Raw genomic sequence first — 20,618 nt, 5'->3', positions numbered from 1 at the left:
AAGGAAAATATAATAAAACTAGAAAAGGCAAAATGCAGAGAGTCTCTGTAACACTCAGTAAAAAGAATCCCATTACTCTGTTGACTGAAAAATTATTAAAACACCGACTGCTCCCTACTGCTGTCACAACTAAATTCTGGATTCCTTCTCTTTCCAAATTTTTCTACTCACCTATCTTTCCATTACCAGTGAAGATTCAGCTGCAACACACCTCAATGCACCTGAAACATAACGTTACACACACCCTGTCTCAGTGCCTTTGCTTACCAGCCCCTCATCTAAGATGTCCCCTGTAATCTGTACCCCAATACTTGCAGACATAATGGCTGGAGAGGAACCCCTAAGATCTTCCTGGTGAGAATGTAAAATGGTACAACCACATAAAAAAGAAGTTTAGCAGTATCTTAAAATGTTAAACATAGAGTTACCGTAGGACCCAGCAATTCCACTCCTAGGTAGCTCCCCAAGAAAGATGAAACGGTATGTCCACACAGACTTGTCTACAAAGACTCGATAGCACCATTATTCATAATAGCCTGAAGTGGAAATGATCCACATGCCTATCAACCAGTGAATGAACAAAGCAAAATGTGGTATATACATTGGATGGGACACTAATTCTACAATAAAAACGATGCACCTCAAATACAACACAAGTAAAAGAAGCCAGCTGTGAAAGACAATACACTGAATGATTTCATTCATATGAAATGTCTAGAAAAGGCAAATTGATCCAGACAGAAAGTAGATCCACAGTTGCCTGGGGCTGGGGGTGGAAATAAGAACTAACTACAAATGGGCACAGGAGATCCTTGCGGGGCGACAGACAAATTCCAACACTGGATTTTAGTATGATTATGCAACTCTGTAAATTTTTCTAAAAATAATTAAATTGTACTTCTTTTCTTTCTTTTTTTTTTTTTTTTTTTTTTTTTGAGAAGGAGTCTCACTCTGTCGCCCAGGCTAGAGTGCAGTGGCGTGATCTTGGCTCACTGCAACCTCCGCCTCCCAGGTTCACGCCATTCTCCTGCCTCAGCCTCCCAAGTAGCTGGGACTAGAGGGGCTTGCCACCACACCCGGCTAATTTTTTGTATTTTTAGTAGGGATGGGGTTTCACCGTGTTAGCCAGGATGGTCTTGATCTCCTGACCTCATGATCTGCCCGTCTCGGCCTCCCAAAGTGCTAGGATTATAGGTGTGAGTCACCACGCCAGGCCTAAATTGTACATTTAACATGAGTGATTTTTATAGTATATAAATTATACCTCAATAAGGCTCTTTAGAAAGATCTTAACAGATAAACAGCCATTCATACGGGCTTTAAGGGGTCCCACACCATGAAGGCATGAGACACTGTAAAGCTTATATGGTAGAGGGGTACTCATGCTGGCATCCTTGACTCTGTTATTCATTTATGCTCTGGGGCCTGGGATGCCAGTAGAATCTTCCACCCTAAAATCAGTGGAGTGACTGCTACTTGGCTCATCACCATCCCATTCGCCTCAAAGTGTCAACTGGCAGAGCTGAGGTGCCTGCATCTGGGGCTTAAACGCAGGTACTTTAGGTAACACATAGTATTTTTCCATAGCAAACCCCTCACATGGTCTAGCCTGACCGAGCCCAGGTTGGACGTAGCAGATATTCTGAAAACCAAATTCAGGAACGATCAAATAAACAGGTAAGAGTCAGGCTGATACTGACAGCCTAGAGACTTTAGGCCATTTGAAAAAGAGAGAAGAAAAGGACTGGGTATAGAGTCTCTGTTGTAACAAAAATAAGCACATCTGCTAAGCATATTGCTAAAAGATATTTCGAAGGGAGTGTTAAACCTACTTCGGAAACACCCACTGGAAGCACCTACTGATATCCAAGGATAGATATTCTAAATGTAATTCATTCTTACTGAGTCATTAGAGGAAGCCAATGACATTTCAAATTGCAAACCGAATTTAAATTGCCTTCCCTCCTTTATTTTAACATAGTTATGACTGAATTTCTTTATAAAGGTTAAATATTCCTAACAACTCTACTGAAGGAGTGATGTTTTCTATCATATTCATGGAAGTTCTCCATTTTATTTCTGCAAATCTTAATAAACAAGTAACTGATCTTGGAGTAATTGTTTCTAAATTTGCACATCTCCCAACAGCTACCATACTCTAAACATCTGCAATCTAGACTTTGTTATTTGAGGATTCATGACTGAAGGGCCCCACCATGGAAAACATTTATTAAAATCATCCCACTGGGTAAAATAAGGGCAATTTTGGAGGCAAAACCAAAAAAGACTTTCTAAGCACTCTCTACGCTACTTTATATTCAAACAATATGCTAATTATCAGAAATCTTATTTAAAAACACTACTGTTGAATTTGAAATTACTGAAAATGGTTTCTCTTCATAACATTCTATAATTCCGAATTAGCTTTTCATTCACTTGGATAAACAACCTCTTTTTACATCCTTTAAAATAGTGGCTCTCAAACTTTTCGATCACAGGACCCCTTTACACTCGTATATAAATTATTGATGTACCAGACAGCCTGACCCTGACCTCAAGTAAATTCCCAGGAGACGTCTTTCCTGGGTTTTGAATTTGCCGTAACAGGTGTGAGCATTCTAGCAGCAGTTTGGTGATCATGTACGATACTGCAAACAGGACCAAATAAATTATTGAGGACCTCAAAGACCTTTTGCTTACTATGGGTTATGTCTATATTTTCTGTATTGGAAATTAAAACTGAAAAAATTTTAAAACATTCATTTTAAGAAATAATAAGCTAATTACATGTTGATATACATCTTTTTAAAAAAATTAAACATGCCTGTATTTTTAAAAAATTAGTGACACAGGTAGTGCTGCTTTACATTATGTGACAGACTCCTCAGATAACAGTGGTCATTTTCCTTTGATACTATATCAAAAGTCAACAAGCAGTAGTAGTTTCTTAATGGTAGGCTGGAATATGGAATCTGAAACCATATCAATGAATTTTTCCAACTCTGTTACATTAAAATCAATTGCTCTAACACAATATCAAATTACATTTGTCAATATCATGGTGGATCTCATCAGAAAAGTCTTTAAGTACTGAGAAGTTCACTAAGGTAGGCACAAATTTCCCAGTATTCTAATTTTCATTTGAAAGCCCAAATTTTATCTTTGGCAACAAAATAATGTTATTTGTTTTCCTTGATGTGATAGACTTATGTGTTCGCTTTCAATGTGTACTCTAGGTTGTAATAAAATTCATGAAGGACTTTTTTTTTCAACTGCATGAATTTTAGCAGCAAAGCCACTGCTCTGATTCATACTAAAGCAGTTCTATCCCACTACTCTTGTACCATCAGTGTGAATATAAGCAGAATGGAAAAGGCAAATCATGTCTTCGTATTATAACAAAAATAGTTTTGACCTTGTCAACCCATTAAAATGATATTGAGGAACTCCCTAGGGGTTCGCAGGCCACATTTTGAAAGCTACCCTGTTACCATATAACTGATCTCCAACCACCATCCAAATTACTAGAAGGCAGCCACCAATTCAGAAAAGGAAAATGTGACTGTGATCGCTTTTTCAGGTTGTCCATGTGTATTACGGATCCAACATCCATTAATATAAGTAGAAGGCTACATCTACTATCCAAATTTCTTTTTTTTGGAACAGGGTCTTGCTCTGTTACTCAGGCTGGAGTGCAGGGGCGCAATCATAGCTCAGTGCAGCCTCGACCTCCTGGGCTCAAGCTATCCTCCCACCTCAGCCTCCTGAGTCGCTCAGACTACAGGTGTGCACCACCACGCCTGACTAATTTTGTATTTTTCGTAGACAGGGTTTCACTATTTGGCCCAGGCTGGTCTCAAACTCCTGAGCTCATGTAATACCACTGCCTCAGCCTCCCAAAGTGCTGGAATTACAGGCGTGAGCCACTGTGCCTGGACTACTAACCAAATTTCAATATGGAAGCACAAAAAATGAAATCTAGTTATCATGGAAGGCTAAAAGAAACAAACAAACTAATTTAATATGCAAATTTCCTTCCAAGGAATCTAAAACATAAATTTTTCTTTAATTCATCCATTTGTTCTCACATCTGTTGGGCTTTTTTGTGTAAGGTTCTTGCTTGGTATAGAGATACGTAGAGGCTTAGGTTGACAGATCCTGTGGTCAGGGTCCACAAGGGATTATGCAACGAGAAAACAGAGCAGAGGCATTAAAGTCACACAGATCTGATGTCAAGCTCCAGGTACCCAACCTACAAGCCTGTCTCTGGTGATCTATGAGCCTTTTTTCCTAGGTGGAGCTGAGGCAAATTCCACCTAAAATGTGGAGGATGAAATGAAATGCACGTAAAGCATTCAGCACAGCTCCTAGCACAAAGCAAGCATTCAATAAAAAAGGAAGCCACTATATGAATAAGGCCCCCTGAGGCAGAGCCCAGAGGAAGGGGGACACCTCCAAACAATCATGACACAGCATGGGAAGTGATTACCAAATGCAATGGGATTAAAAGAGAAATCAATGGTCTGCTCAAATGGGGAAGGTTCTATTACAGTGGAGCTATTGTCTCATGGAGGAGAAGGAGCTGGCCCAGGGGTACAGGGAGAAAGGAGCAGAAAGTCCATCTAGACAAATAGAAGGCAGACCATAGACTGGACAGGTGGGGCAACAGGGGTTTGACAGGACACAAGAGGAAGCTACCCTGGAACCAGCTCGCTTAGGGTCTTTAATGCCATGCTAAGGGGCACAAACATTTAAAACAGTTTTAAAAAAAAAATGCGTGTAAAGGCTGAGGAATCATAATCTCGCAGCGCTAGCAGGTTGTCTGGTGCCCCTAATCCCTTAGCACACACACATTATACTTATGCCCATTCTGACCCATTAGCATTCCCCTGGCCCAAGGCTGACTACTGCCGAAGGGTGGCAAAGCTCCTCTCAGAGGCTCTGGAACATCGGCAAAGCTGCAGCAGCCAGGGGACTTTGCCCGTCATTTTAAAGCACAAATGAAGTATATACTGGGCAAAGCAATTCTGTTTCCTCTCTGATGCTTACAAAATCTTGAAGCATGTAACTTTATCTTCATCCCAGCTCCGGGTCCTGTACTCCAATGGAATTTAAGTGAAGTCCAAAGAGGCTGCTTGTCCCTCTTGCCCTTTGGCAGGGACAGAGAATGTCACCCAGGTGCACCATGTGGATGCATAAGGCCGGCATGAGGACAGTCCACAGGTGTGAGTCCGTGCTCCCTTGGCAATTGTGCAGAAGCACATGAAGGTGCACTCAGTGTAAATCCAAAGCCAGCTGTGCTGCACTGTGCTCATGTAAGAGATGTGACCATTCAGACAAAAACCACGGAAATCACAGCAATGTCTTACTCACCCAGAATTTTACGAGGAAGAAGGCATTTTGAGGGCCCTTTCCAAACAGTTCCTTTAAGCCTCCTTTCTTTTCAGGAAATTTGTCATAAATCTGACGAATGTCCACTGATTCAAGCAATGGGTCACTGTAAGAATGGTTGGCATGCCCAATGTGCACGAAGAGGTGTTTGTTGTACTGTAAGAAACCAACAGAAACATTCCCATTACAAACTCTTTGATCAACCTGGGACTCATCCATCTTGAACTGGATAAAGAGCAGTAGTACCAAAATTCTGGAATTAGGCCTTCCAGTCTAGGATCAATGCTTTTGAAATGATGAGTATGTTTAGAAAAGCGATTATAGCTTAGGGTTGAGACAATCATTGCTTTTTACTGACAAGGGCATATATTTTCCGAAATATCTAAAAAAGGCTTTTTTGCGGACACATTAATAACAACAGCTTAAGTTACCCAGCTACCAAACCAAGAAACAATTGTATTACCCAATTTCAACTGACCCAACTGAAAATGAAAGTGATACTCTTTGGAGCCCAATAAGAAATCTGTGTGCAGTTAGCTCATGTCATAACCCAGAATGCACTTCTTGTCCCAACTCTCCTGGGACAGCATAGATACAGTGGTCTGAGCAATGGTACCCACTTCCTTCTTCCAGCAGGAATAAGAGTGCTGAGCCTCTTTGTCACCAGTCCCCTTAGTAACCAATCCAAAACTTCTGCATAAGGGCTGCTCAATATGTCACTGTCAGTGCAAAGTTAGGATTGTGGTACAGATCACAGAGAAGATCTACAAGGCCATACATGGCTGATGAAAAAGAACACAGGTCACTCGTTCATGAAAAAACAAACAAAAAACTCTAAACCACGTTAAGTCATTTCACTCACAAAGTGAACCCTTTTCTTCCCCTTGCTTTGGGATAAGACATGGTAACTGGACCACAAAGGAGTGTGTCCAAACCAATGGTTCTCAACCCAGGCTACATCAGAATACCCAAGGATCATTTAAACATCACAAAGGCCTGGGCATAATCTAGATTAAACTGGAATCCCTGAGAATGAGGCCAAACATCGTAATTTTTAAAGCTTCTTCAGTGAATTCCAATATACAGCCAAATTTGAGACCACTGGTCTAGACGTTATACTCCAGACTCTTCGGGCATGTCTCTCCCACTGAATAGGCATTAATACCAACTTAATGTGACACAGACCAAGAAACCTGGGGATGCAGAGGCTCCACGGGCCTCAGAACCAAATAGGGTTCACTGAGAAACTCCATCTGCCTTCTTTATCTAGCAGTCCAAGTCTGCTCACGTTCCAAGTTAAAACTGGCAATTCTCCAACTACTGTCCTGAGTACTAATCTATTCCACAGGAAGTCCCAAGTAACAGAAGGCTTGGGCAAAGCTGAGTATTATACATGGGTTAAGAATGTACAGTCCATGGAACTTAATCATTGGGAACTGCTTTAAAAAAAAAAAAGATTGTGTGGGTCTAGACTCATCCTACTCAAGCACAAAACACTGCCCAAGGCAAATTAGCTATGATACTGGGCAAGTGCCTCTCAAGTCTCTAAAATGGGGACAGTGATGGCATTCACTTCACTGGATTGTTACAGGGTTTAAATGAGACACTCCACAGACTTCATCAGGGATCCTAGATCTAACAAGAAGAAGCAGTCAATGAAATCTAGCTATTATTGTTTTAATAGGACCTCTCTTAGAGATTCACAGTAAATATTAGCATATTAAAAGCAGTGCCATTGACTGGGCACGGTGGCTCATGCCTTTAATATCAGCACTTTGGAAGGCCAAGGAGGGAAAATCATTCGAGCTCAAGAGTTTGAGACCAGCCTGGACAACACAGTGAGACATCTCTACCAGAAAAAAAAAAAAAAATCACCAGGTGTGGTGGTGCATGCCTGTAGTTCCAGCTACTTGGGAGGCTAAAGCAGGAGGATCACTTGAGCCTGGAAGATCGAAGGTGTAATGGAGCTATGATCATGCTGTTGCACTCCAGCCTGGGCAACACAGTAAGACTCTGTCTCTTAAAAAGGCACTTCCATAAAGAAACATTTTTAAACGTATAATCTAGAGTTTCTCAAACTCAGTTGGTCACAAAACCCTATGAAATATATCCTGAAGGAATACTGGTTTAAATCTATAACCTGCTACCCACATTTGGATCTCTGGCCACCATGCCAAAAGACAGGAGGCTGGACACTCCATCTGATGCCAGTGTTGCATATAGGGGCAGTGCAACTGAGGCCAGTATCTTTTGGAGAGGGCCAGGTCCCTCTCCTGTTCAACATCAGAGTGGTATCTTTTCCAAAGCTTCAAAAATCCTAAAAGGTATCGGGTGAGGTGAAAGAGAGAACCCTATCAAGCTCTGACATGGATGCAGCTGCATGGACTAGCCACCTGGCAGGTAAGACAGAAGCTGGGAGATACTATAAAACAACAGGGTCTGCCTCAGAAGGAAGAAATTATTTTTAAAAAGGTTAAAAGTAAAAGCCATTGTGTTAGGGAAGTGAGATTATGGGGGTGGGAAGAGGTGAGATTATAAGGGTAGGAGGGAATATCTTTGAGCTTTTTATACATTTTTTCAAATGTTGCCACATCACTTTTTCCAATTATAAACAACAGCCCATGGAAATGTATGAGACACAGTCACAGCTGCTAAGAAGCTTCTAGTCTTTCTAGTCTCAGTGGGCAAAAGTAAAAAAGAATAACACGGGCAAAGGTGTGGGCACAGACGTTGGTATAAAGGCAATCAGAAACACAAAATGGAATGGGGGGTACAGAGCAAAAGGCATTGTTTCTTTATTACCTAGACAACTGGCTATGTATCCGTCCATCCAACCCTGATTAACAACCTCTGCTTACAGCTAGCTCTCAGACCGCCCCAGTTCCGGAAGGCACCGTTTCTGTCCATTCTAGTGCCTTCTGCAGGGAGTGAGTTTATGGGAGGCATGAGATACAAGCCTTAGGGACCCACTGAGCTGAATCCCAGTCTCCCTTTAGGCTCCTCACTCCTAGCTGTTCTGCCTCGCTAGCTGCCCCAGGCCAGGTCAGAGCTGGGGTGAAGTTGAGAAGCTAGGAAACTTGAAGTTTTTGTGCTTAACATCAAAATGTCCCTGCACTGCACTGCTGGAAATGGGAACCACGGCCCTGACATCTACAGGTCAAGAAGGTGAATGGGGGTAAAATCTACCACATACCAATGGGGACCATGAAGGTACAGCTGAAAAGCAAGGTGCTGAGTGTAAAGCATGAAAGCCTTGGAGCCAGACACAAACCTGAAACCTCAAGACTTCTCATATGTGCAATGGGGATATAATACCTGTAATATTTGCAACATATGTGAATATTAAAGGAGCTAATGCTCAGGAGGTGCTTGGCATAGGACCTGCCATATAAGAAATGTTCGATAGGGGCCAGGATTGGTGGCTCACACCTGTAATCCCAGCACTTGGGAGGCTGAGGAGGGTGGATCACTTGAGGTCTGGAGTTCGAGACCAGCCTGGCCAACATGGAGAAACCCCATCTCTACTAAAAATACAAAAATTAGCCGGGTGTGGTGGCACGCACCTGTAATCCCAGCTACTCGGGAGGCTGAGGCAGGAGAATTGCTTGAACCCAGGAGACGGAGGCTGCAGTGAGCCAAGATCACACCACTGCACTCCAGCCTGAGCATCAGAGAGAGACTCCATCTCAAAAAAAAAAAAAAGTGTTCATGTTCAATAAATTATAGCTAAGATGACCATTGTTACAGTTTATTATCATGTGAGATTCACTAGATCCTGAGGTAGAAGCAAAATAACTTTCCTGCTTTTGCTATCCCTCCTGCCTAGTAAAGAAAAAAGAAACACAAGCCAAGAGCTGGGAGCAAGCAGTGAAGCCAAGTGACTGTTCAAATCCCCGATCATGGCCCACTCATAACCAGCTGCTCAGAGTGTGGGCCTCTCACCTGTGCCTGAAGGAAGGAAGAGACCTTGTGTCCACTGGGCGCTGTGAGCAATGTGTTGTTTATAGACGTGATCTCAGGTAATCTTTGCCTCATGACGCTGCTGGAGGTGGATTTAATTTAAATCATTTTACAGATGAGGAAATAGAAGCTTAGAGATGAACTGACTTGCCTGAGGTCACACATCCAGGAATAGTTCTGGAGTTAATAAAACTTGGATCTGTCAACACCACAGCCCTTGTATTTGCTGCAAACATTAATCACACTGTCCCCCAAAAGAAAATGTCTAAGCCTTTCTAACACCGTTAAACCAACGTTTTTTGAAAGTTGATTTGGGAAAGGAACAACAGCAAAAAAACTAAACAGTGTTTTAAAACTTCTATGAAGTTAAATTAGAATTAGTGACAAACATGATTCACAAATGCATCAGATAGAGTCCACAAAGGTTTCTATTTTGAGGAATTTACCTCTGTGTTCAAGGCTGAAATGAACAGAGAAGGGGCAGGCTGTCTTTGCCAAAGGAAACTGGGCACTGTCTCTACAAGGCTGGTGACTTGAAACCAAACTCTGACCATTGGCATCTGAGTGGCTTCACTGCTGCCAAGAGGTGGTGACTCTGTTTCTAAGAATACAAAGTACTACAGAAGGTGCCCTGGAGACCACAGCATTGAAACAAACAGACCACCCTCTCCCCTTCATTCAACCTGGGTAGGTCAGGAATCCCTCTGTCCCCAAATCCAGAAGGCTGAAAGGAAGAAATCTGTATGTTGGGTTCGAGTTTTAATGAAATTAATTCTAAAAACCCTTTGGTGAGGCTCTATTTCCAGTCTTGCCAGTTCTCCTTATAAGGCAAGTGGGCCAAGGTGGATTATTTATTTGCTTCTCTCCTTCCCAAATAAATCTCGTTTCTACTCCAGCAGTGGTGGTTTCCCCAAAAGTGAAGGTGGCACATAAAACAAAAAAAGGGCAATTCTATTCTATGGGGCACAAAACAAATACTTATAAAAGAAAACTGGCATTTGGGAAAGACAACTGGCATTTGGGATCAAGATATGAGCAGAAAAAGGGCGAATGTCAATGACTCACATATGCAATGCCCAAGACTCAATTTCCTCAATATCCAAAACAGAGGCTAATTTTGACTTCTCCAAAAGAGTCCCCTAGGCACTCAGTAGAGGCACAACTGATTATCAACATCTCAAGGTCAACGATGGAAAAGGTACTCACTCTGCCTGTTTCTTTTACAGATTTTAATAGAATGAACCAGCACACCTATCATCCATCATACATGCCAGGCACTGTGCTAGGCACCAGGAACCCATGAGCTAACAACAAAGTGCTCATCTTCGTAGAACCTACAGAGTGACTGTACAGAGCAAGCTTATTACCTCGATACTTAGAATTGTATCTTTCCCAGATAAATATATGTTCTCATAAATTCCTACAGAGAAGATGGGGATAATAAAGACAGTCAACACCACTTCTACATATCACATGAACTAAATTAGCATTTACCTGCTCTTTTTATAAGAATGACCTTATTCTCCAGCATTAAACATATTGTTCATTAGCAAGGAGAAAATATGTGGAAATCACCTAGAAAACATGAATAAAGTTTCACAAGTCCAAGGCAAAAACCATAATGAACATCAAGTTATCCATTACACATGAAAGTAGAATACTCTTTCAGATATTTAAGGTCTCAGAAAACTGACCTTCCTTGCAACTTGTTCCCAGGGAGCTATAGGAGGATATGTTCCTACAAAAGGATGGAATACGTTTTAAAAAGAGATGGGGCCTAACATAGAAGAAAGGTAAAGAAACCAGCCAGGTCAGCAACCAGTCCAGAGCGGATCCGTGGAGCTGAGGACTCCTGGAAGGATGTCACCAAGAGAGCAGACCTGATTTATATCTCACCATCTGGAGAAGAGTATGAGTTCTCCTCGATACTTTGAGGATGAATTGGTGTAGCTATGTAAAACGGAACAATTTTTTAAGAAGACAACCATACACCCCAGAAAAAAACGTTTTACAATTAAGGAAATGGTTCCAATATGTAACATTAACCATGCTGTGTGCAAAATTTATATAGGTTTATAAAATTAACTGAACACTAATTTTTTTTAATGTGATATAAGCACATAGGGGGGACTGAAAGGAAGACGGAGGGGGGCATATACTAAATTTAGAGAACTAAATCGTAGTCTTCTATGTTAAGAAGTCAACAGATGATGCCTAAAATTAATAGAATGAGATATACAATATAAGCATGTTATTTAGAAATGTGGAGGTAAATATATTAATACAGAGAAATGGCTGAAAAGGCTGCAAGCAATGGTCCCCAAAAAGTAGAACTGGAAGGTGAGGAGCCATGAAGGAGCAGAATACTGCTTTTCCTATGGGCCACGTGCTTCAATCTGGCTTATACAATTATTTTATTAAATAAACCACCAATCAAAAACTATCTTGAAAGATTATGGAGTTTTTCTGAGGAAGGGAAAGAACCATAAAAGGAAGCAAAAAACATTACTTCAGGATGTTTACTCTGTGTTAGCCACAAGTTCCTTGGGCTTTAAAGGAGCTCGGGTCAGACTGCAAAGCTTTCCTACAGCTCAAACGCTCAGGACAGCTGGACAGGAGCTGGGACGCTTGTCTGCAGGTAGGGTTCACCAAAAAGATGTTGCACCAGTAAAACCCTACCTGGATCAAGGATGCCATGCAGTACCTGATGCCATCTTAATATGTGGATTTCTATTTTGACTTGGAGAAATGTCCATTTTCTCTTTGTTTTGCTATAATCCCTCCAGTTATTCTTCATAGCAGTTGCAAATAATAATAAACGTGAATGCAACCCTCGAAAGTCAACCATTCACTTGCAAAGGGCTTCTGAGATACCCGGGGGGGGGTTAATAAAGGACTTTCATCTTCCTTCAAAGCTGCTCTATGAGGTCACTTTGTTTCCTGGTCCCTGCTGTTCTTTGCTGCTTAGGGAGCCTGTAGTGAGGAGTGATGAACACCTAGACTGTGGTGTCAGATGGGATCTGGGTTTGAATCCAAGCAGTAGCACCACTTCCTAACTGAGTCATCCAGGGCAAGTGATTATAGCCCTCTCTCTCTGCTGCAGTTTCCACATCCATAGTGGAAATATGTATACTTAGTAGAACTTTAATGCAGGAATAATAATAGTACCTACTGTACTGGAGTGTCAAGAATATTAAATGAGATAATGCAAGGAAAACACATAACACTGTACATAGCACGTAATTTGCTGTTGTTATTACTTTCTGGAAGAATCATGATGTTTCTTTACTTTGGACGAAATAATGTGAAATCAATACTGTCCCTCTGATAACAAAAACCTGGACATACTAAAACTTAAAGCATAAATGAAGACAGGGAAAGTTTCAGACTCATTAAGGCGATTCTGTTCTGATGTTACCATCGGTGCTAGGGTAGTGGCAGTGTGGGGAAGCCTTGTGGGGTCTGGCGTCCGCATTTCCCTCAGGCACACAGTACCCTCTCCAGATACCTGCTTCCTACCTTCCTCTAAGGCATGCAAAGTCTGTTCCCAAAAGTGGGGTGGGGACAGCCTAGGAGGTTGTCCATCACTGTAGATGAAACAAACCACAACAGCACAACTTCCAACAGTGGTCACTGGGGCTTTTTTCTCTTTTTTTTAAAAGGACTGCCAATACATTCTAGATGTATTGAATCTAGATGTATTGAACTGATGAAGGCAGTTCAATCTTTGTGGAAAAGGAAGAAAAAGCCCTACAAATCTGCTAGTCCTCAGCATCTGCGAGGTGCCCTCAGACACACCGGGTCCTGCACTGCACCGTCCAACCTAAAGATGGCAGTCTTTTCCTAAATTTGTTCCAAAAATTCTAAGTATTTGAAGAACGTAGTGAAACCTTGAAAAATGACTGCTGTCAAATAATACCAAGAAAAAAATTATAATCCACTTAGGAATTTAAAGAAATCAAGACAAATAACTCATGTCAAGGGATGCTAATGTACAAGCTGGAACAGAACAAGGACAAATCGCCTACATTTACTTCTTGTCACGGTCCTGCCTGGAATGTCTGTCCACCTACCCCCCCAGGGCAGGCTGGGCAGCCTGCGGTGGCCCCTGGGGGGACAGGGAATGGCTGCGGAGCCAAGCCAAGACAGGTTCCCGCACATTCAGCCCAGGAGCTTGCCTGTGCTCACGGTTCCTGCCCAGGAGAAAGTGAATCTGAAGTGGGTTCTCTCCTCAGCTCACTGTTCAGGGCACCAGCCCTGTTCTGGCCACTGGCCCTGATATGCCACTTCATCCCATGCCCCTCGTTCTTCCCAGAGAGAAACATCATTGGAAGCAAGGAGCAAGTGAATGCCTCCTTCCGGGATCTCACACCGAGATGCATCCTTCCCACCTCCCACTCCCAGCACCATCTCCACAGAGGGGCTGCTGCTTCCTCAGACAGGAGTGTGTCTTCCCCACAGAAGTGCAGCTGAAAGGCCCACCGACTGAGTGAGCAACCAGGAAGGTGCGTGGGGTGCGGACCTGCCAAAGAAAGCAGAGGGGGCCTGACTGGGGCCTCTGTGAAATGTCTATAGAACCCGGATTTCCAGACGCTTTCAGTGGCCTCCTTCCCAAAGGGTAATGAAGAAAGAGGGGAAGTGGCCAGAGCATCTTAGAAACACAGTACAAACCACCAGCAGACAGGCTGCTGCCACAAGAGGGTGTGCCCTGGGCCTGGAGGGGCTCGCAGGTGGCTCGGCAAGGGCTCAGGATTGTGAGGGGCATGGGGGTGCTCCACACTGAGCCATCATCTCCTTCCCCGGGAGACACTCCATCTCCTATGTCCTACTGGAAGACCAGGCTTGGAAAAACATGAGAAAAACCTGAGAGACATTCAAGGACTAAGCACAGCCAACCGTTAGATCAGCTGCAGCCTTCCTCCCCAAACCTGGAGGGCCAAATGTACTTTCCGACCACTTATTCCGAAGCATGAGATGGGAACATTAATGACACCTGGGTTAGAATATCTAGGCTCTGCTATTTTTGAGCTGAGTGGCTTGAGGCAAGTTGCTTAACCTTTCTGGGCCTTGGCTTCCTCATCTGAGCAGTGATGAACCCTAGCCTGTCTACAAGGTCAAATGAAACAGTCAATGTGAAAATTCCACCCAGGCCACACAGAGCCGCACAGATGCTGGTGACCTGGCTTACTGGCATGAGATCACTTCCAAGCCCTGAATTACAGGAGAGAAGGAGCCTCTTTTCTGAAGGACCAGGAACCAGATTTTTTCAAACAGCCATTCTCCACCCCAAGATGGAGCAACTGGCTCAGCAGCCACTATAAAACTAGGAAGCTTCTCCAGAGACACCGGTGCCCATCTCTGTCCTGCCCAGGATAAAGGCAAGAACCCTCCTGGCAATCGGGAATTAAAACCTTACTGCTGCTGCTTCTTTTTTATTTTTATTTATTTATTTTTTTTGAGACAGAGTCTCCTCTGTTGCCCAGGCTGGAGTGCAATGGTACGATCTCAGCTCACTGCAACCTCTGCTTCCCAGGTTCAAGCAAATCTCCTGCCTCAGCCTCCCGAGCAGCTGGGATTACAGGCACCCACCATCATGCCCAGCTAATTTTTGTATTTTTGTAGAAGCGGGGGATTCACCATGTTGGCCAGGCTGGTCTTGAATGCCTGACCTCAGGTGACCCACATGCCTTGGCCTCCCAAAGTGCTGGGTTTACAGGCATGAACCACTGCGCCCGGCCGAAACCTTGCTTTTTATCTTGTGTCTCCAACCTAATCCCCCATGCACAGCCATCCTCCTCTTCTTTCTTCCACAGGCCTCATTAATGTCATATTTCCTTAGAGCTGTCCTGGTCACATTTTCCAAACCAAGACAGGATCTGTGTTCTGACAACGGAATTTTAGTTGATCTGTAAATTTAGGCCATTGAAAGAAGTATAAAAATGTGAAATTAAATCATCTTTGGGCCCACGTTTGACCAACTGCCTTTACGAGAAAGAATCATGTTATCTGCAGGATATATTTACAGACCTTCCATGCAGGCTCAACCACAGGCCTGCCAGTCCCCCAGAGGGGAGACCTTGGGCTCCCTCTGACTATGAAGACTGCTAACTCCCACATCCATGTCCAGGAGGTCCAGCCCCTTGGAATAAAGATAAAGGCCAGAACACCAGGCAGCAAAACTCCCTTCCTTCTGGCTGAGGGGCTGCCATCACCAAGTCCAGGTGACCCTTCAGGAACTCTCTCCTGTCCTGGAGCCCAAATCAAATGTCCATCTGTGAATGGAGAACAATCCCTGCCCTTCCCATTTTCCCAGATAATGGAGTAAGTGTCATTTTCTCATACACTGTGAAATTCAGACAAAGTTCAAATAGTCAACCCTGCCATCTATTAGCCAGGTCCCAGATGAAGTTACTTAAACTCTCTGAGCTTTCCTGTCTCTAATATGTATTTCAACAAGCTTATTTTGAGAATGAAAGGCAAAAGCATTATCATCAAGTCAGTTCTTAGCAATCCTGCTTCCTCCTCTGTTCCAGGACTCCTCAAATGTTATCAGCATCCTTGGTCTCCAACACCCAGTCATTACCATTTATCCTCCTCTTCTCACAGCTCATTAATCCACAAGGCTTTTTAATTTTATCTCCATAACATCTCTCCCCTCTGCCATTTCCTCAGCCACGGCCCCTGCCCTGGTTTGGTCCTCATCAGCCACCAGCTGGCCAACAGTATAGTTTCCTCCAGCCCCTGCTCTCACCTGATGCAGCCATCATTTTCCTGAAGCACAAATTAGATCACATCCTCTCTTTAAAAAGCAGGGTGGGGTGGGAGAATACCTATTCATATTAGATTGTATATGCATTAAAATCACTACAGAGCCTCATAAGATAATAGTAACAGTGGCTACCTACTTAAGGGTAGGATAGGAATGAGAAGGAAGGGACCTCTCCCTTCCATTCTCTTATGCTTGGAGATTTTTTGACCACATTAATTTACTACCTTTATGAAAAGTTTAATTGATTTTAAAAATTAATTGAGGCCGTGCATGGTGGTTCACATCTGTAATCCCAGCACTTTGGGAGGCTGAGGCAGGCAAATCATTTGAGGTCAGGAGTTTGAGACCAGCCTGGCCAACATGACAAAACCTTGTCTCTACTAAAAATACAAAAATTAGCCAGGCATGATGGTGCATGCCTGTAATCCCAGCTATGTGGGAGGCTGAGGCAGGGGAAATGCTTGAACCCAGGAGGTGGAGGTTGCAGTGAGCCAAGGTTGTGCCACTGTACTCCAGCCTGGGCGACGAAGCAAAACTCCATCTCAAAAGTAATTGAAAAATATTCTGACTCCTGTTAGAATTTCAGTAGAGTCCAAAGCACCTAGTGAGCACATTCTTGCAAGCTTGATCCCTGTCCAGAGCTCTGGCTCAATTTCCTTTCACATTACTGTAAGACATTCAGGTTCAGAAGCATTTGTGGAGTGCTCAGTATGTTCAGGGATATTACTAAATGTAATCATCACAGTGAGCATGGCAGCGATCCTGTTATGTCCACTTAAGACAGACTGGAAACTGAGGCTGAGCTGAGGTAATCTGCCCCAAATCTCAAACAGCTGCTAAGAATTCTAATATCAGTCACCTCTTTGCTGCCACTAGAGCATGATGAAAGATAGGCTCTAAAGCAGCGGTCCCCTTTTTGGCACCAGAGACTGATTTTGTGGAAGACAATTTTCCATGGGTTGGAATAGGAACTCAGAGGAAACCCAGAGTAACCATCTACCCAATGTGGAAGGCCCTCAGAGGTCTGGCCTTGCTTGGGGAGCTCCTACTTTGCAGGCAGCTGTTTTTAACTTTTGAACTTTGTCTTTATTTCTTCAAAAGTACAGTGACATGGTTAAGAATACAGAGTGGTGGTAAACTTTGGCACAGTCACCGTTCTTGGAGGTAGAGCTTGATAACTTTATTTAACGTTTCTGAGCCATGGTTCCTTTATGTACAGACTGGACATAATGCTCAGCATACTAATACTGAGCTCATAAGTGCTGGTGATGATCATTATTGACATAATATATAAATAAGTTGCTTGGCTGGGCACGGTGGCTCACACCTGTAATCCCAGCACTTTGGGAGGCTGAGGTGGGTGGATCGCTTGAGCCCAGGAGTTCAAGACCAGCTTGGGCAACATAGTAAAACCCCATCTCTACTAAAAATACAGAAATCAGCTGGGTGTGGTGGCGCATGCCTCTAGTCCCAGCAACTTGGGAGGCTGAGATGGGACAATCCCTTGAGCCTGGGAGGTCGAGGCTGTAGTCAGCTGTGATTGTGCCACTACATTCCAGCCTGGGCAATGCAGTGAGACCCTGCCTCAATTAAAAAAATAAAAATAAAAATAAATGAGTTTCATATGTTGAGCAAATGTGTGCCTTCCCTGATCGGGTTTGTTCCTCTACTGTATCATGGAACTTCTCTTCTGCAAGGCAGTGAGTGCTTCCTCAAAATCTAAAGAGAACAATCTCTTTGCCTCTTTCTCCACCCCCAACTCTTCCCTCCTCTGGTTGTGTAACTCCCGCCTGAGTAAATCCTTTCTGTGCTTTCTTCCTGGCTCCTGCTCACTATGGCATCCAGACCACAACAGGCATGAGACACACAGCCTGGTGACCGGGCAGTCTGAGCAGGCAGGGGTTTGCCAGCTGCTGCCCTGTGGGGGGCTGGAGGAACCCGCCGTGCCCCAGAATTGAGGTGGAGGCATCACTCCAGGCTTTATCAGGAAAACCACTCCCTGTGTACTTTCAGGATTCAGCTGACAGCTCAGCCAGGCCGGGTTTTCATCTGCCTAACTTGGCCTCCAGAAACTGGACCCTGATTTCAGGGAGGCCCCTTTTAAATAGCCCACCCTGGGTGGAGGATATCACACTTAACATTTGAGATCCTTTGATATGCAACACTGAAATCATGTAGAAAGTATATTTCCAACTAAAATAGTCTTTGTTTTTTACACTCTTCCTTCCTTTCTTCACCCTCTGCTGTTTTTCTCTTAGCTTCCAGTAGAGCCAAAGGTAACAGAGGGACTGACTCGCTGGTTCTCCTCCAACATAAACCACCACCAACTTGGGGAAGCTGTCGTCTGGTTTACACATGACACGGAGCCAGCAGGGGGCGATCATCCCCCTAATTATTCTCCCATTAGCTCCTTATGGCCCTGGGCTACAAAAACAGACTACTCATCAGATACAAATGGACCGTATAGCCTTTTGGTCACAATCTCAGGATGTGGAGTCAACAGACCTGGATCTGAATCCTACTTCCCATGTCAGTTGGCTGTCTAACACTGGGCAAGCTACTTCATAAGGATTACATAAGATAATGCATAGTGTTGGCATACAGAAAATATTTAGTAAATGTTGGCCATCACTATTGCTAGGAGTGGTGGGGTTGTGAGGAAGTCTTCAATGTTGGCAAGGGTGACATATGTGGTGAGCCAACGAGTAAATTTCAGAAAATGCTGGTTCTAAGGCCACTTCAGACTAAGGAGGAGACAAACTAAGGTTCTTCTCTTGGCTTTGTTGCTACCAAAGTATGCAACCATGTCTTTTTTTCAGATGGAGTTTCACTCTTGTCACCCAGGCTGGAGTGCAGTGGCATGATCTCGGCTCACTGCAACCTCCGCCTTTTGGGTTCAAGCGATTCTCCTGCCTCAGTCTCCCAAGTAGCTGGGATTATAGGTACCCTCCACCATGCCCAGCTAATTTTTGTATTTTTAGTAGAGATAGGGTTTCACCATGTTGGCCAGGCTGGTCTTAAACTTCTGGCCTCAAGTGATCCACCCGCCTTGGCCTCCCAAAGTGCTGGGATTACAGGCGTGACCCATCACACCCAGCCAGCAATCATGTCTTATCTTGTCTTAAGAGATGCTACAGGCAGGCTGGGGTGCAAAGCTGGCTACTGTAAGGCAGCATCTCTCCAAGCCTCTTCTGTAGAAGTATAGAATAACCTACCTCACAGAGCTCAATAAAGATGAAAGAAGTCACTAATGACAAATAGCATGGAACCTGGCTACATAATTTCTTTTTTTGCCAGCACTACCTATAAGTTCTCTTCTCTACTAAAAATATTTCATAACCCCTTGGGTCTAATGAGCCTAAGCCGTTACAAAGAAGTAGGGGGAAACATATGTACATGTCTGTCTGTAACAAACATCTAGAGAATCCAAATGCAAAGTTTAACTTACTTAGGGCCCTTTAATTATTGGTCACTTTGTTCGCTTATCAAATTAATGTGGTTAATGCTGGATGTTATATTTTAAGTACTGTATGCCCAAATTTGTTAAAATGTATCAGCTGAGTTTATTTTAGATGGCCTTAATGTTTCTGTTGTTGGAACAAAAATATAGCAAAATTAAAGTCTGAGAAGTCACAAAAACTCTAAGAGCCAAAGAAACTACATGATACAAATTTTTCAGTGTAACCTTAGCCCTGAAGTACCATTATACCTTGATTGTAATAGCACGCTGTGTTTGTCCAATAAAGCACACAGTATATAACTTGAGAGGCTGGTACTTAAGATACTGTCAAATGCTTTAAATAATTTTATTAATTCTCCATCACTTCAACTGGTCAGCCACCACTTTTTCCCTCTAGCACAAGAACCAACCTTCGGGCCCTCACATGTCCACTAAAATCAAATATAGATCCTATTAACAATCTGCGGCCGGGCACGGTGGTTCACGCCTGTAATCCCAGCACTTTGGGAGGCCGAGGCGGGCAGATCACGAGGTCAGGAGATCGAGACCATCTTGGCTAACACGGTGAAACCCTGTCTCACTAAAAATACAAAAAATTAGCCGGACGTGGTGGTGGACGCCTGTAGTCCCAGCTACTTGGGAGGCTGAGGCAGGAGAATGGAGTGAACCTGGGAGGCGGAGCTTGCAGTGAGCCAAGATCGCGCCACCGCACTCCAGCCTGAGTGACAGAGCGAGACTCTGTGTCTCAAAAAAAAAAAAAAAAAAAAAAAAAAAAAAACTTCCACATTCATTTGCATATAATAAATCATTTGTGTTCAACTGAAGAATGAGTGTTTGTAACATAGGAATATCAGAAGCGACACCAACAATAGTGACTGAGGTTAGCAAAATAATTTCACAGCAGTGACAGAGCTCTGGTTGGTAATGTCTAATGCACATCACTTAGTATCATAATACAAGCCAGAAACATCAACATATCTATTAGGGGGTATTATTATTTTCTGAAATTATATACTTCAAATCCAAAAAGCAAGTAAC

At 43.4% G+C, this 20,618-nt stretch overlaps 1 protein-coding gene and 1 non-coding gene across 6 annotated transcripts in view; one reads left to right on the top strand and one right to left on the bottom strand.

Moving 5' to 3' along the window:
- The window catches only part of TEAD1 (TEA domain transcription factor 1), a 269,685-nt gene that overhangs the window by 37,046 nt on the left and 212,021 nt on the right, over window positions 1-20,618 (bottom strand). For all 5 annotated transcript variants that reach the window (XM_055356268.2, XM_055356270.2, XM_055356266.2 and 2 more), the window contains one exon: window positions 5,374-5,547. In XM_055356268.2, coding sequence (XP_055212243.1) covers window positions 5,374-5,547 — 174 coding nt within the window. The remainder of the gene's footprint in view (window positions 1-5,373; window positions 5,548-20,618) is intronic.
- Window positions 2,489-2,660, top strand: LOC115933497 (small Cajal body-specific RNA 16). Its single transcript, XR_004069325.2, has one exon.

This window comes from Gorilla gorilla, chromosome 9 (assembly GCF_029281585.2).
Source record: "Gorilla gorilla gorilla isolate KB3781 chromosome 9, NHGRI_mGorGor1-v2.1_pri, whole genome shotgun sequence".
Taxonomy (NCBI): domain Eukaryota; kingdom Metazoa; phylum Chordata; class Mammalia; order Primates; family Hominidae; genus Gorilla; species Gorilla gorilla.
Note: the sequence above shows the minus strand (reverse complement) of the source record. Positions and strands in the feature narration are given on the sequence as shown.